Source organism: Sinocyclocheilus rhinocerous, unplaced genomic scaffold (genome assembly GCF_001515625.1).
Source record: "Sinocyclocheilus rhinocerous isolate Xijiao unplaced genomic scaffold, SAMN03320098_v1.1 scaffold549, whole genome shotgun sequence".
Taxonomy (NCBI): Eukaryota; Metazoa; Chordata; class Actinopteri; order Cypriniformes; family Cyprinidae; genus Sinocyclocheilus; species Sinocyclocheilus rhinocerous.
Window position 1 is genome coordinate 539,125 of NW_015664999.1, and position 15,735 is coordinate 554,859.

General features: G+C 38.8%; 3 protein-coding genes across 4 annotated transcripts in view; 2 read left to right on the forward strand and 1 right to left on the reverse strand.

The window, feature by feature from the left end:
* LOC107730762 (STE20-related kinase adapter protein alpha-like) overlaps nucleotides 1-4,275 on the reverse strand; it is a 15,253-nt gene extending 10,978 nt beyond the window's left edge. Inside the window, exons 1-3 of the mRNA XM_016541693.1 lie at nucleotides 4,171-4,275; nucleotides 3,713-3,783; nucleotides 3,568-3,625 (exon numbers count right to left, since the gene is read on the reverse strand). The gene's annotated coding sequence lies outside the window, so the exon portion shown is untranslated. The remainder of the gene's footprint in view (nucleotides 1-3,567; nucleotides 3,626-3,712; nucleotides 3,784-4,170) is intronic.
* Nucleotides 4,276-5,514: 1,239 nt separating this feature from the next.
* Nucleotides 5,515-12,672, forward strand: LOC107730759 (ATP-dependent RNA helicase DDX42-like). Of its 2 annotated transcripts, XM_016541690.1 has the most exons (18): nucleotides 5,515-5,635; nucleotides 6,034-6,250; nucleotides 6,600-6,756; nucleotides 6,847-6,908; nucleotides 7,075-7,111; nucleotides 7,656-7,808; nucleotides 8,230-8,334; nucleotides 8,427-8,546; nucleotides 8,634-8,810; nucleotides 9,003-9,131; nucleotides 9,235-9,334; nucleotides 9,777-9,824; nucleotides 9,943-10,040; nucleotides 10,126-10,402; nucleotides 10,540-10,766; nucleotides 10,865-10,975; nucleotides 11,194-11,298; nucleotides 11,482-12,672. In XM_016541690.1, exons 2-18 carry the CDS (start codon nucleotides 6,036-6,038, stop codon nucleotides 12,055-12,057), a joined length of 2,697 nt encoding a protein of 898 aa, XP_016397176.1. In that variant the 5' UTR covers nucleotides 5,515-5,635; nucleotides 6,034-6,035; the 3' UTR covers nucleotides 12,058-12,672. The 2 variants fall into 2 exon arrangements, with proteins under 2 accessions (XP_016397176.1, XP_016397177.1); XM_016541691.1 differs by lacking the exons at nucleotides 5,515-5,635; nucleotides 6,034-6,250; nucleotides 6,600-6,756; nucleotides 7,075-7,111 and having other exon boundaries at nucleotides 6,850-6,908; nucleotides 11,482-12,661.
* A 184-nt stretch (nucleotides 12,673-12,856) lies between these two features.
* On the forward strand, nucleotides 12,857-14,809 carry LOC107730760 (zona pellucida sperm-binding protein 3-like). The gene is made up of 8 exons (XM_016541692.1): nucleotides 12,857-13,477; nucleotides 13,559-13,680; nucleotides 13,754-13,857; nucleotides 13,926-14,103; nucleotides 14,175-14,292; nucleotides 14,363-14,448; nucleotides 14,519-14,607; nucleotides 14,684-14,809. The coding sequence occupies exons 1-8, from the start codon at nucleotides 12,890-12,892 to the stop codon at nucleotides 14,749-14,751; spliced, it is 1,353 nt and encodes a 450-aa protein (XP_016397178.1). The 5' UTR covers nucleotides 12,857-12,889; the 3' UTR covers nucleotides 14,752-14,809.
* The last annotated feature ends 926 nt before the right edge of the window (nucleotides 14,810-15,735 follow it).

Here is a 15,735-nt window from a genome sequence, read left to right on the forward strand (position 1 = left end):
GACCATCAGCAAGAAGCTTGGTGAGAAGGAGACAACTGTTGGTGCGATTATTCGGAAATAGAAGAAATGAAATGCTGACTATGACCCCAAGAACACCATCCCTACAGTCAAGCACGGAGGTGGAAACATTATGCTTTGGGGCTGTTTTTCTGCTAAGGGTACAGGACGACTTCACTGCATTGAGGGGCAAATGGACGGGGCCATGTACTGTAAAATCTTGGACAAGAACCTCCTCCTCTCAGCCAGAACACTGAAGATGGGTCATGGATGGGTCTTCCAGCATGTCAATGGCAACAAAGGAGTGGCTCAAGAAGAAGCACATTAAGGTCATGGAGTGGCCAAGCCAGTCTCCAGACTTCAATCCTATAGAACATCTGTGGAGGGAGCTGAAACTTCGAGTTGCCAAACGACAGTCAAGAAACCTTAAGGATTTAGAGAGGATCTGTAAAGAGGAGTGGACCAAAATCTCTCCTGAGATGTGTGCAAACCAGGTGACCAACTACAAAAAACATCTTACATCTGTGCTTGCCAACAAGGGTTTCTGCACCAAGTACTAAGTCATGTTTTGCTTGGGGATCAAATACTTATTTCACTCACTGAAATGCAAATCAATTTCTAACCTTTATATAATGTGTTTTTTCTGGATTTTTTGGTTGGTATTCTGTCTCTATACGTTAAAATAAACCTACCGTAAAAATTACAGACCCTTCATTTCTTTGTAAGTGGGCAAACTTACAAAATCAGCAGGGGATCAAATAAATATTTCCCCCACTGTACCTGTTCTTTAACATGAATGTTTAATTCAGGCTCTTAATTATGATAGAAGTATTACATTACTGGGAAACCTCATCTTTCTTTCCCAACTTAAATACAAGCATTTCCCTCTTCTGGAGCCTCAGTCTGAGCGAGTGTGGAGGTGTGAGTGTCACAGCAGCACGACAAGTGCATGCAGGCAAACACAGGAGCACAGGGGGATGTATTCATCTGAGAGCACACACACACACACACGCACAGCATTAACCTTACATTTGCAAACTGACACAAGCACACACCATCTCATATGCGCATACATTCACAACTATCACACACCCACACCAACAGGCAGATGGAAAAGCTGGAAGATATTCCACACTTACTTTCCTTAGTGGGCTTGCCTGAGTTTGCTCTGGTGTGGAGAAACCGTGTAAATGACACACATACAAACAAACAATCTGCCTTTAAAGTGGTTCTCACAAATTCAAGAAACACCTCATTTAGTGTTCTGAGAGCCAGCATCCTTCCAAGCAATACTTTCTACATCCTCCATGCAGATTAATCCTTTTTTTTTTCATTTTAAATACAATTCAAATAGATACTTTGTATACAATAAAAATACATATATATATATATAATATATATAATATAATTAATATAATATATATATCATAGTTACCAATTTATTAAATATTTCTCCTGTTCTCTAAAAAAAAAACAATGAAACAATGTTTTTAATTGTCTAGTCAAAATTTATACCATGCATAATCTAATCTATATCATAGCATACTGCATATACTAAATGATAAAAATCATTTAAGCAAGCAAAAATTCTATTTATATTACTTGAGCATTTAATTCAACAACAAAATGACAAACCATCAGAATTATTATTTTTTTTTTTATAATTACTTATTTTATATCATAGTTATTTTAACTTTTTTTTTTAACATAAGCTTGGTTATCAACCATTTTTATTGACGCATTGCCATGGAACACATAACAGCCAAAAGCAAACATGGAGCAGCGATTATGGACCACAGCAAAATCAGTCAAAGCAGATATACAAAAAGCAACATCTAAAAAAATCCCTTAATGGATTATACACCATCTTAGCGACAGGAAACATTAATAACCTATTGATATTAGTTAATATGTAGCATTCAGACTATCATGGCACTGGCTATAGACTTTTTTTAATATATATATTATAATATATTCCAAAGCTACATGGCATTATAATAACACTCCTGAACAAGACTCATGTCAGCAAGAGCATGGAAACTGGATAATTATACATGACACAAGTCTGAAATTATGTTTTCCATATTTACATGACAGTTTGCACGACTGCAGTTTACATGACTGTTTGTACCACTACAAAGATGATTTTTAATAGGTTTCAAAGATTTGAGGTCAGTATGTTTTTTTTTTGAATGAAGTCTCTTATACTCATCAACGTTGTGTTTATTTTATCAAAAATACAGTAAAAACAGTAATATTGTGAAATATTATTACACTTCAAAATAGCTGTTTTTCTATTTGAATACAATTTAAAAAAAAGATTTTCCTGTGATGGCAAGGCTGAATTTTCAGCATCATTACTCCAGTCTTCAGGGTCAAATGATCCTTCAGAAATCCTTTTAATAATATGCTTATAATATTTGGTGCTTAATGAAAACAGTTGTGCTGCTTTAGTATTTTTGTGGAAACCTTGATACTTTTTTAGGATTTTGATGAATAGAAAGTTCAAAAGAACGGCATTTATTTGAAACCGATACTAGATATACTCTAACTTTTTATAAATTTAATGCATCCTTGCTGAATAGAAGTACTAATTCCTTTCTTAAAAAATAAAAAAAATCTTACTGACCCCAAACTTTTGAACAATAGTGTATTAAATTGTTATGTATTACAACTAACTGGGAGAAAACATGGATAAAAAATGATTATTACAGATGGATGCCAAATACTATCCAAAAGAACAGGCATCAAAAACTAAAAAGCTATCAAATGATTTTAATATCTGGATTTCTCTGTAAACTAGTTTAAGTAAAAGCTCACAATCTGCAAGTGCATGTGGTATTCCTCTGTAGAGATTTCATACAGCTTCAGCAGTGTTAGACCTCCCATACAGATCAGTCCACCTCTTGCAGTGACTCAGCTGTCAGTTGCACCACAGAAGCAATCCATCAACACCTAGCAATAACACTACATCACAGCCAGCCTTACACACAGATACATCACCACAGGAAGAGATTAAAAAGCCTCACAGACACAAGGACACACAGACTCTGCTGTGACCGCCATCAGTAGTCACCATGACGCAAACGCTGCACTTTTATTAAAGAGCATTGTCTCCCCTCACTGCATAACACATTTACAACAAAAACTCAAAAAGACTGAACATATTAAATTCACAACATCTTTAATAAAGCACACGCAAAACAAATAGCGAACCAAACGCTGCATTTTTGCTTTTGCAATGGTACTGACTGGTTGTGATCATGGGTAATCCGCATATGTAGAGCTACTCTTTTGCTATGGGCCTGCATAGCTGACTATGAGGGGGATGTGTGTCCAAAAATGTGTACTACTCTATTTGACGAGTTCAAGATGGGCCAAATGTTCTACTGAGTGTTGCAGAAACATCTTTAAATATGAGTGTGTTACAGGAACTAAATGTTTGAGGTTCTAGTAGGACTCCCCTTCACATTCACCCCAGCTAATGTGGAATAAAGCTCAGGCGGGTGGGGTTTGCTGAAAGAGCCACAAGAAGCACAGCGACATGAGATGCTGGACTACTGTACTCACCTCCAAATAACTCCAGATCCCTCAGGCTTTCCACACTGAGTTTCTCTGACACCCAACGCTGAGAAAAGTGAGAAGTAGTGGCGATTTAATGCACACGCAAATCACTTTGACAACCAAGTCATTTAACTCAATCAAGTCCACTTACCAAAAAAGACATGGATCCTGGAGATGGTGATGACAGGTAGCAATACTTTCACAAACACATAGAGTAAAAATCTACAAGGAAAAAATTTGAAATAGAAAACAATTTATTCTCTTCTGCTCTGATACTTTCTGAATTCTTATATGCCCGTACCAGAGAACAGAGCTCGAATTCAAGAGATGTATGTCTTTATTACTGCATACGTTTGTAAATAAAATACAACACTTTGGGTTTGCTCAGTTAGTGTGCAGCATGAAAGATGTGTATTTACTAATACAACTCAGCTATTTTTAATAAGAAGAGTTATTGATGTACAAACAAATGTGGCATGCCAGCTTACAGCTCTCTGTATCTTTCAGTTAGCCTTGCAGCTATAGAATTATCTCTCACTTATGATGAACAGAGCACGGAGGTCCAGTGTGCTTGTGTAAGTAGTAATACAATATAATCGTTGAACTCACCCTCTACTGATAAATTGTGTTGGTCTTAATTTTCTATATCGTCAAATTTTCAGCTACCATCAGAACTGCAGGATGTAACGTCTCTTCTCCTCGCAGTGGGCTGGGCCCGTGTTAAGGAACGTTTCGTGATTGGACGAGTGCCGTTGACGACTCGGCGTCTTCTTGTTCCTATTGGACCAAAGGTTGGATGCGTGTCTCCCCATTGGTCTAAACTCGTGAGCGAATAAAATAGTCTGCGTTCTGTGTTGCCATATCTCTTTTATTATCTCTGTTAAACACGAGCTGTTGGCAGGTTGCAGTCAGAATGTCAAATATCTCACCCACTGCCATGGTCACAATAAAGAGGGATTTATCATTATATGTGCTGAAAATGCTTTTTAAAATTTTATTTATTTATTTATTTATTTTGCAATTAAGCTTTTTTTTTATCAATGGCTTTTGTATGTTTTTTTATGCAGATCAATGAAAGTTCCTGACTTCTGATAAATGTTTCTATTATTATTTCTTAGTATAATAAGCAGAGGAGGGGATTTAAGGAATATACATTGATGTATGTAGGGTAGAGTGGGGAAAAAATAATCACTTGATAAATAGAAAAAGAAGTAGAAGTAAAATATAATTTTTTTTTGTTGTAACTATTTTTGTAAGTTACTTTGTTCTGAACATCAAATCCTTTGTTTTTCCATCAAATGTATTCTAACTAGTTAGTTGAATAAAAAATATTTGGACTTCATATTAAATGTTTTTTACCTCAAGTTAGCATTAGGTAGATAATTAGCTATCCAATTAGCATCAGCTAAAAATATTTTTCAATTAGGCTATTATAATTTTGTAATTCATAATAGATTATATTCTTTTTAATTTTAAGTGAAAACTGCCGATATTCTGATTTTGCTGTAAATGTATAAAGCATATTTGTCAGACTGGGGACATTTTACTCAACCTGTGGAACCAAATTTTATTTTTGTAAAAAATTTACTAACATGAAAACTCTGTACATTTTTCATACTTTGTTTATAATTTATGTCATTGTCACTAAAACTATTATAACTATTCTGGACACAATTAACTTTTGTTCACAGAAAAAAATTACACAGTCCTTAAGGGGGACACTTTCCCCCACTCTACCCTAATATTTTGCAATATTACCATATTATTTAAAACTAAAAGAAAACATGACAGTATCTTTGTATCATACATTATTCTGAGAGTATCATATAGTGAAATAAGATTTATTATTATTGTTGATGTTGTTGTTACACTGAGAAAAGATGGGGATCTGGCAACATTGCATTCCACGTTCTCCACCAAACGCGTCGCGCAAATTTTACCAAACACAAAACGAGTCCATTGTAAATGACGTAAAACACAATCTCCGAGAAGTGTGAGAGATCTGAAGTGGTAAAAACGTTGTGGATAAATAAGGTGTCCGCCCACGTTAGAAGATCGTTCTTTTCAGAAACAGGTAAATGAACAGAATGTAAACAAATCCATATGTTACTCTTTGGCGCATGCCGATGTGAAAATAATCGAAGCATAATCCGTATACACATCGCTCAAGGCCTCTCCACGGCCATCAGCGCAGCATTACGAGATGGTGTCTCCTACTTGCTGTTTGGCCAGAAAATATTGAGATATTAAGAGACATTTCTAAAAGGCGAACCCTTGAAAATGAATGAGCTATGGCAAAAACAGCAAAGCTGCTGAGTAATAATTAGTAGCAGTGCGCGAGCAATGAGACTTTGTTATTGTTATGCTTCAGTAGCCTGATGAGGATATACATGTTATGCAGACCGTATTTAACTAGCATTTAACTAACAGTTTCGAACCCCTAATCTTATGCTGTGTTTTGCACCCCAACAGCAATGAACTGGAACAAGGGAGGCCCGAGTGGCAAGCGAGGGTTTGGATTCGGGGGATTCTCTCTTGCGAGTGGGAATAAAGAGGAACCTCGTCTTCCCCAGAAGGCCCATTCTGCATTTGGAGCTTCAGGACCATCAGGTGGATATGGCAAGAATCAACAGCTTTCGTCTTTTTACAAAATAGGAACAAAACGAGCCAATTTCGACGAGGAGAATGCGTAAGTACTTAAAATGTGGCCTCTTCTAAAACAAATACATTACTAATGGGACCGTTCACCCCCAAATGAAAACTAAAAAAACAGTTAAATCTAAAAAGAACATATCACATTATTTACTCACCCTCATGATGTTCCAAACCTATTTGACTTCCTTTTTTTATGTGGAACACAAAAGTAGATGCGTTTCAGTCACTTTGATTCACTTTTATTGCTTTTGTTCAGACAATGAAAGTAAAAGGTGCCTAAAAAACTGTCATTATAACTATTATCTCTTTTAAGGTTAAGTAAATGAATTTTAGGTGCATGAAAGAGGCTTTTGCAATTAATGCTTAATGTATTTTTTCCATAGTTATTTTGAGGATGATGAAGAGGAGTCTAGCAGTACAGATCTGCCATATATTCCCGCCGAGAACTCCCCCACAAGAAAGCAGTTCCAGTCTGGAGGAGGAGGAGGAGGTTCCGACAGTGAGGATGACCCTCTTGATGCTTTTATGGCTGAGGTGGAGGTGAGAGCTGAGCTCCCAAACTGATCTCTGAGAACCGGCAGTGGACATTGCTGCTCTTTTGCTTTAATTCTTGTTTTTGTCTTCCTTCAGGACCAAGCAGCAAAGGACATGAAGAAACTTGAGGAAAAGGAAAAAGAGAAAAAGTTGACCAAGTAAGATTCTGCTATTATCGCAGAATTTTTCTAAGACCGTTCATCCAAATAATATTAATAGCAGAGAGGATGGGAATAGAAGGGGGTTTATGGGTAGAATATGGGTTTCTTTGGGTGATTGAGCGAGTCGCAGGGAAGTTTTTTTTTCTCCGCTTGTTTCTTCCAGGGGTATACGGGATGACATCGAAGAGGAGGATGACCAAGTGAGTGACCCTCTTGACGTTACTACCGCCATCGTATCTTTGCCACAGCAATGACTGTGCCCCACTCCTCTTTCTATTTTTCTTTCTTATATTCTTTATAAATCTACATCAGTTTATAGACTGAGCCATTCAAATGTACTTTTGGTGATGGAGTAGGTATCTGTCGCTTGTTTTTAAGGTTTTATATGCAATCTTCAGACTTGTTTTCTCAACCAGTTCAGTGGTTCTCAGTTATTATCTATTGTCTTTAAATGTTAACAGGTAGAGTGATTATTTTGTGACTGAAACATGAGATTTGAGTCAGTGCTGTGTGTTAAAATAGCAGTGATCAATTAATATGAATTTTAACCACCTCAGTGCTCAGTGAATTGTTGGTTTCAGAACTTACTGTTTAATAATTAGTTATACTGGGTAATTTATTTAACATGCCATATTTTATTAGACTAGTTAATTTTGATGCTGTTCAGGGCAGCATTTAGATATTCAGCAGTAAAGGCCAGCTGCTCTTTGTCTTGATTTAAAGCATGTTTTGTGTTCTTTGCAGGAAGCATATTTTCGTTACATGGCGGAAAACCCAACAGCTGGGCTGACCCAAGAGGAAGATGAGGAAGAAGTGGACTATGACAGCGATGGGAACCCCATTGCTCCTACTACAAAAAAGATCATCATGCCACTGCCCCCCATAGACCACTCAGAGGTACTGTTGAGACTGTTACTATATCTCCCTACAGTGATTGATGCATTAACACCCTTAAATAGAGTGTTGCAGGATGGCATAATTTTGTAGGCCAGCCCAGAAGTTTGCATAATAAAAAGCTAATAGGATTTTTTTTCATCGTCTTTTGGATCATTGCAAAAAATAAGCTCTGTGACCATTAAAAATACGATTCTTACACATTTTGTGCATTAAGATAATCTTCACAAATGTTCACAAATTAACACAACTTTTAAAAAATTTGAAGCTTAAATGCAGTCGCCAAAAGAAAGAAAATTCTGACAACCCTTTCATCTTTATTTGATTGCTGATATCAAGAAGAACTTGTATATACATTAAAACAAAAGAATATGTAAGCAAGTACAAATCTTGAATACTATGTTTTTAACTCTTTTGTCTGTAGGTTGACTATCCTCCCTTTGAGAAGAACTTCTATATTGAGCATGAGGAACTCAGCAGTCTGACTGAGGCTGGAGTGGTGGAACTGAGAATGAAACTCAACCTGAAGGTCAGTGGAAGCACATACAAGTGCATTCACAAATGATCATTCTCTTTCTTTCTTTCTTTCAACCCACATAAACCCATATTCTAAATGAACAGGTTTCAGGTGCAGTGCCTCCTAAACCAGCCACCAGTTTTGCTCACTTTGGATTTGACGAGCAGCTCATGCACCAGATCCGTAAATCCGAGTACACTCAACCCACACCCATCCAGTGTCAGGTGAGCTGCCAAACCCTCCCACAAATGTATATTTCTTTGTTTAGGTATTGGCTTGTTTTTCTACAGAAATGTGTGTTGTTTCACTAGGGTGTTCCGATAGCTTTGAGTGGCAGAGACATGATTGGTATTGCCAAAACTGGCAGTGGAAAGACTGCAGCTTTCATTTGGCCAATGCTGGTGCACATCATGGACCAGAAGGAGCTGGAGCAGGGAGAGGGACCCATTGCTGTGATCGTCTGCCCCACCAGAGAGCTCTGTCAACAGGTCAGAGAGAAAGAAAGGAGGGCTCTTTTATGTTAGGGAAAGGTGTAAAAGATGAATCGGTGGAAGGAGATTAAAAATAATTGCTGGGCAAAAGGATTAAATGATTTTCTTATGTAGTCTTGGTCATGAATCAAGTTTTTGAAGTGTGTTTTGGGCTTTAATCACTTTACAATGCTTATTTGTGTGGTTCAGATCCATTCTGAATGCAAGCGTTTCGGAAAGGTATATGGCCTCCGCTCAGTGGCAGTATATGGAGGCGGCAGCATGTGGGAACAAGCCAAAGCATTACAGGAAGGAGCCGAAATTGTTGTCTGCACCCCAGTAAGAACATCCTATCTTTTGATAAATAACCCAGTTTGACCTGTTTCTGTTTACTTGTGAGGACGGTCCTTGGTTGTTTTTTTTAAAGGCTGTTCTCACGTAGGGTCGCCTGATCGATCATGTGAAGAAGAAGGCTACATCACTGCAGCGAGTGACCTACCTGGTATTTGATGAAGCTGATCGCATGTTCGATATGGGCTTTGGTACGTGTGAAATGTCCCTTTTTTTGTTTTATCCCATTCATTTGTGTCCTTTTGTTTTGTCCTATTAAAAGCTCAAGTCGGTGCATTTCCCAACTGATGTTTCATCACCAAAGCATTGAATTAAAGAATTAGTATCAAACCCACAAGACTTTAGTTCATCTTAAAAACAGAAATGATATATTTAATGAAACCAGAGAGATATCTGTTCCTCCTTTGAAAGTTAATTCCACCAAAACTTTGACATTTAAAAAAAAAAAAAGGTCATAAAGACATGGTAAAAGTAATCCATATCAATGTTTTTTTTCGGGGGAGTTAAAGCCTAAATTAAATCTGTTTGCAACAATATGAGGGTGGGTAAAAAAATTACAGTTTTTTTTTTTTTAACCATTCCTTTAAGATTGTGATGCACTTGTCTCATTTAAACTTGAACTGTTTTATCCAGAATACCAAGTGAGATCCATTGCCAGCCATGTCAGACCTGATCGACAGAGTAAGTCTATCACATATTTATATTAATGTGCTGCTTTAAAGCATTTCTGCATTCCAGCTTTAATCCAGTCTAGTGCATTTATTGTATTAAGCTCTTCATAACCTCTGTTCTCTCACAGCACTGTTATTCAGTGCAACATTTCGGAAGAAAATTGAAAAGCTGGCACGAGATATTTTGGTCGACCCCATTCGTGTTGTTCAGGGAGACATAGGAGAGGTGCATACTTAATTTCTTATACAAGTATTTGAAAATGCATAATGTATTTGAAAGTCTATTTAAACCTATTTTCTCCTCCTCACAGGCTAATGAAGATGTCACTCAGATAGTGGAGGTGCTGCAGTCTGGGCAGGAAAAGTGGGGTTGGCTGACACGTAGGCTGGTTGAGTTCACCTCAGCTGGCTCTGTGCTGGTCTTTGTCACTAAAAAAACTAATTGCGAGGAGCTGGCAACAAATCTCAATCAGGAGGGTTATAGCCTAGGGCTGCTGCATGGAGACATGGATCAGAGCGAGAGGAACAAAGTCATTGCTGACTTTAAGAAGAAGAATCTGCCCGTATTAGTAGCTACTGATGTTGCTGGTTAGTAGGGCTTATTTTGTCTATTTAGTTGCATCTGTTCAGAATAAATGAACATTTTGCATTTGTCACTACTTGTTACCTTTATTGTAAATATATCCTTTTTTCGTATTAATTAAAATTTCTCTTGCACTTCTCAGCTCGTGGGTTGGATATTCCATCTATCCGTACAGTTGTGAACTACGATGTAGCACGAGACATTGACACACATACACATCGAATTGGTAGAACAGGTCGTGCAGGAGAGAAGGGTGTAGCTTACACTCTGCTCACCACTAAAGACACTTCATTTGCTGGTGACCTGGTTCGAAATTTAGAGGGAGCCAATCAGAGTGTTTCAAAGGATCTGATTGACCTGGCAATGCAGGTAAAACAACGACCTGAATACAATATACACCTTTCATAGTACAACATGTTTCGCAGATATTTTAATCAACTCTTCATTTACGTTTTTTTTTTTTCTAGAATCCCTGGTTCAGGAAATCCCGCTTTAAGGGAGGGAAAGGGAAGAAGCTAAATATTGGAGGTGGAGGCCTGGGTTACAGAGAGAGACCTGGCCTTGGATCTGAATCCACTGTTAGTTTGTCATTATGCTTGCTTGCTTGATTGATTTAAAACAATTTATTATAACGTTTATTACAGTTACATTTTCTGTTCTGTTCCCCCCCCCTTTTATTTTATCGCCAACTATTTTTTGTAATTACAGAGAGAAACCCCAGCTGATTCATTGCTAATGCTTTTATTATTATTATTATTATGATTATTATTATTATAGATTACATTTATTCAAACAGGAGCGCAGTAGTAGTGGTGGAGCTGCTCTTGGTAACTATGAAGCCTACAAACCCTCCACTGGAGCCATGGGAGACCGTATGTCTGCCCTGAAGCAAGCATTTCAGGTAAAACATTTTTTTTTATTTTGTCTTGATCACGTCTAAAAAAAATCCACCTAATTTTGTCTTACCCACGTCTTTCACTGATGTTTCCTTTGCCTCCCTCTCTTAAGTTCTTCAGTAAAGATATATATAGATGTATGTACCAATTTATGGATTTTGTTTAACATTGCTCTTGCTTTCCTTCAGCCTCAGTATAAAAACCACTTTGTGGCAGCATCTGGTGTTCCTCCCAAACTCACCACAAAGTCCAGCAGCTCCTCCGGGTGGACCAGTGCAGGAAGTCTAAGTTCTTTGCCTTCAGAAGCACCTGAGGGGCCTGACAGAACCCACCTGTCCTACCCGCCATCGTCCTCTTCCTCCTTTTCCTCCATGCCGCCGCCCCCTGCCCTCAGCTCAGGCACCAAAATGAGTGGCTTCAGCAGTGCAGGCTCCCTAAGCTCAGTTTCAGACTCTTACTCTAGCTCTTCTTCAAAAGAAAGGTCCCGTAGCGATAGGAATGCTGAAGACAGGGGTAGTCATCGAGATCGAGAGAGTCATTATCGTCATGGTGACAGGCATAGTGGGGGAGACCGTGATCGCTATGGGGAAAGGGACCGCCATAGTGACAGAGAACGTCATAGTGACAACCGAAACGGTGAAGGGAGCCATAGGGACAAGGAGGGACGGTCAGAAAGAGATGGGGGTGAGAGGTCAGGGACTCATAAAGACAGCTTTGCAGTTCCTGATCCCCCCAAACGTAAGAAAAGCAGATGGGACAATTAATAGTTGAATACTTCATTACAGTGCTGCTTCACAAACTATTTGTGAACTAAATATTTTCTTTAAGATTTTCCAGTGTTTTAATGTGTGCTGTCATGTTTCAAATACCACCATTTTTTTAGTTCTTAATGTCTATTAATGAGCTTATCTTTTGCTCATACCGATGTTAATATTTTGAATTTAAATGTTTTTTAGTCATCTGTTCAGATTGTATTTCTGTGCTGCCCAGCATATAGGCCTAGTATAGTTCAAGTTGAAAGAATGAAGTCTACCGTAAATCCACACACACTGATCAACCTAGTCATAATAACACAATTGGAATGGGGAGAAAACATATCAGTGAATCTACAATACAATCTATGTACTGTTATGATCTTGCGTTTGCTCCATTCACGTCTCTTGTGAAGATTGATGCGCTGATGTGAGGCACATTCTGTGTAACAATCTAAACCTGACTGTAGAAACATAATCTTTATTATTTTAGATACTGTAGTGTACGATTCTGTCTGTGGTCATGTTTATGAATTAATAAAAAAAATAGGAGGAGACAAAAAGGCTTAGAGATTGTTTTTCAGAGAAGTAGTGTTATTTGGATATTTAAAATGAGCAATCATTTGGTTTAGCACCTAAATCTACATATCCTAATATGGGGCGTCATTTTTTCCCCGCGTAATAAGCAATCAATGACTTTCACCTGTGACATATTGATTGAGTAAATAGGCAGGTCCAGAGAAAAATAATGCTTGTCATGGCAGAGGTGGAGCCATGCTGATTTTCAGCTGTATAAATATGGATGGTAGAGCCGTAATGCATCACTGAAACAAGTTTATCAACAATGGGGTTTTGGCAAGTTGGATTTGGATTGGTGTTTCTTGTGGCACTGGGATTCTCTGAAGCGCTTTGGCGAGCCAAAAGAAGTAGTAATTGGACCCCAAACATTTCTTTGCCTAGAGTGCTGTCGCAAGTTCAGCAGACTGACTCCAGGATGCCTCCAATTCCACAGAGATATGACCCTAGTAACCTTGTATTTGCACCCCAAAGATTTCCTGCTCCGTTTCCTGTCAAGACACCAGCCAGGAGTGAATTTGGAAAGCCTTCTCAAGATCTTTTGGGTGTTCAGTCAAAAGAGCTGTTGCTGGGTCCAGTGCAAAAACTGACATGGAGTTTTCCAAGCCTACCAGAAGAACCACAGCAGCCAGATGTTCCTTTTGATTTGCGCTATCCTGTCCCTGCCAACAGTGTAGCGGCTCGGTGTGCTGAAAACTCCGTATATGTGGAGGTGATGCAAGACTTCTTTGGGAATGGGAAGCCACTGAGGTCATCTGCTTTTACCCTGGGAGGCTGTACTGCAGCTGGAGAAGACACTTCTGCTCAAGTGCTCATCTTTGAGTCGGAACTGCATGGATGTGGTAGTACACTAAAGGTGAGGATTCACCTTTTTCCTTTCATAACAATTTATGATTCTGAATGGATTCTGTAACCAACATGCTTCTATTCCCTTTAGGTGACTGAAGATGAGCTTGTCTATATGTTCAAACTTGTGTATGCCCCACAAGAGGTTTCATATGGTGTTCCTATTGTTAGGAGCAGTAGTGCGGTGGTTGGTATCGAGTGTCACTATTCAAGGTGAGGGCAGAATTCAAGGTTACTGGATGTCCTAAACTCCTGTATAATGATTGTCTATCTAACTCCTCTGCAGAAAGCATAATGTGAGTAGCGATGCCTTAATGCCTACTTGGATCCCATATGCCACTTCTGAAGTTGCAGAGGAGATCTTTGTTTTCTCCCTCAGGCTCATGACTGGTTGGTATAACAAACTGTTTCATAACACGCCAGTGCTTGTGAACTTGTGCTAAAAGGCATCTTTGCAGATGACTGGCGATTCGAGAGACCTTCTAACCAGTACTTCCTGGGTGATATCATAAACCTTGAGGCGTCTGTGCAGTCATACAGCCATGTTCCCATCCGTGTATTTGTGGACCGCTGTGTGGCTACAACAGTCCCTGATGTTGCATCTGTCCCCAGATACTCCTTTATTGAGAACAATGGGTAAGTGGTGCACCTCATGAATCCCACTCTCTGCAAGTACTGCAAGAGGTCTAACTGGGTTCCTTTCCCAGGTGCCTGGTTGATGCCAAGCTCACAGGCTCCAGGTCTCGCTTTATGCCCCGAACTCAAGGTGATAAGCTGCAGTTTCAGCTGGAGGCATTCAGGTTCCATCAAGCAGACAGTGGACTGGTATGTGACAAGCTGTTCAACACTTTGTATAATATGCTACCATGGTCTACAAAACAACTGTCTTTTGCAGGTCTACATCACATGCATATTGAAAGTGGCTGCAGCTCCTACTCCAATAAGTCCTGAACAGAAAGCTTGTTCGTTCTCTGCTAATGGGTATGTTCCCCCCTAAATGAGTGTACAGTTGACTTGGGGATTGCCTTAACTTGAGGGTTTGTCTTGTCAGGTGGGTGTCCGCAGATGATTCTCACCAGGTGTGTGGCTGCTGTGACACCACCTGTAGTACCAGAAGTGGAAGTGATCATATTCTTAAAGGTCTGGATCTATATTTTTTTTTTTTTTTTTTTCTCTTTCCATGAACTGCTTATCTCACTGCTTGTTTGTTTCTCAGATCTGCGGTGGGATAGAGCATCTGTTGGACCCATTAAGGTTAAGGAATCTGGCTATGGCCGAAAATAACTGGAAATGTCATGTGACTTCTGTTAGTTAAATAAAAAATAAAAAAAAAGGTCTTGATGGTTTTGTGATCGTTTGAGTCTACAACTGTTTGTCTCGTTCTGTGGTTTTGCTGCTCTCCAGTATTAACTACAAACTCCCTGTAACCTACCCACAATTCCTGTAACCTAGCAATTTGGGGGACAAATGTATAACGCTGACTAGGGCTCAGATTACATTTTTCAGCCTTGTAAATGGGCTCAATGTTGCCAACTGAGCTATGTGCAAAGTCACGATTCAGCACAATTATTGTCAATGGTATGGGTATTGTTACCCTGCTGAAAAAAAACAATAGAAACCATCAGAAGTTCTTATGGTTTCCTAAAATTTTTTTTTTTTATAATTGTTTTGGTTGCCGTGATTTTGCCAAGACCATGTTCCTGGACCAACATCGTTTGTTGATCCTGGATCAACGTTACTGTCCAAAAACCCAGACTTAACCCAGTCCCTAACCCTACCCATAATTTATTCCTAAAATCAGGAAAGTGATGGCTGATTAACAAGGGTGTAGAAGCACCTAATCCTGTTTGGCGAACACACTTGCCCGAAAAAGTGCGGGGGACGAATTTACGTATTTTACGAATTTACATTTGATCATGTAATCTACGCCCCTGGGTCTCTTAACTGCAGAACTGGTTTCAAAACAGCGCTACACTTCGCACGGTAAGCCCACGCTTATATGATAACGTCCAGCGTTGCCAATTTAGCAATTTTGTTGCTAGATTTAGCAACTTTTCAGACTACCCTAGCAACTTTTTCTTCCAAAAGCACCTAGCAACAAATTTAGCCATTTTAAAAAATTTATTTGGCAACATTTAGCAACTTTTGATAAGTGACTCAAACGATAAAAAAGGCACACATTTTCCATCTAATTTACACAAAAAGAGGAAACCAAAGGTGCCTAGCAAATCAGGGTATCTTCCGTCCATTCCAAATCCGTTTTCAATT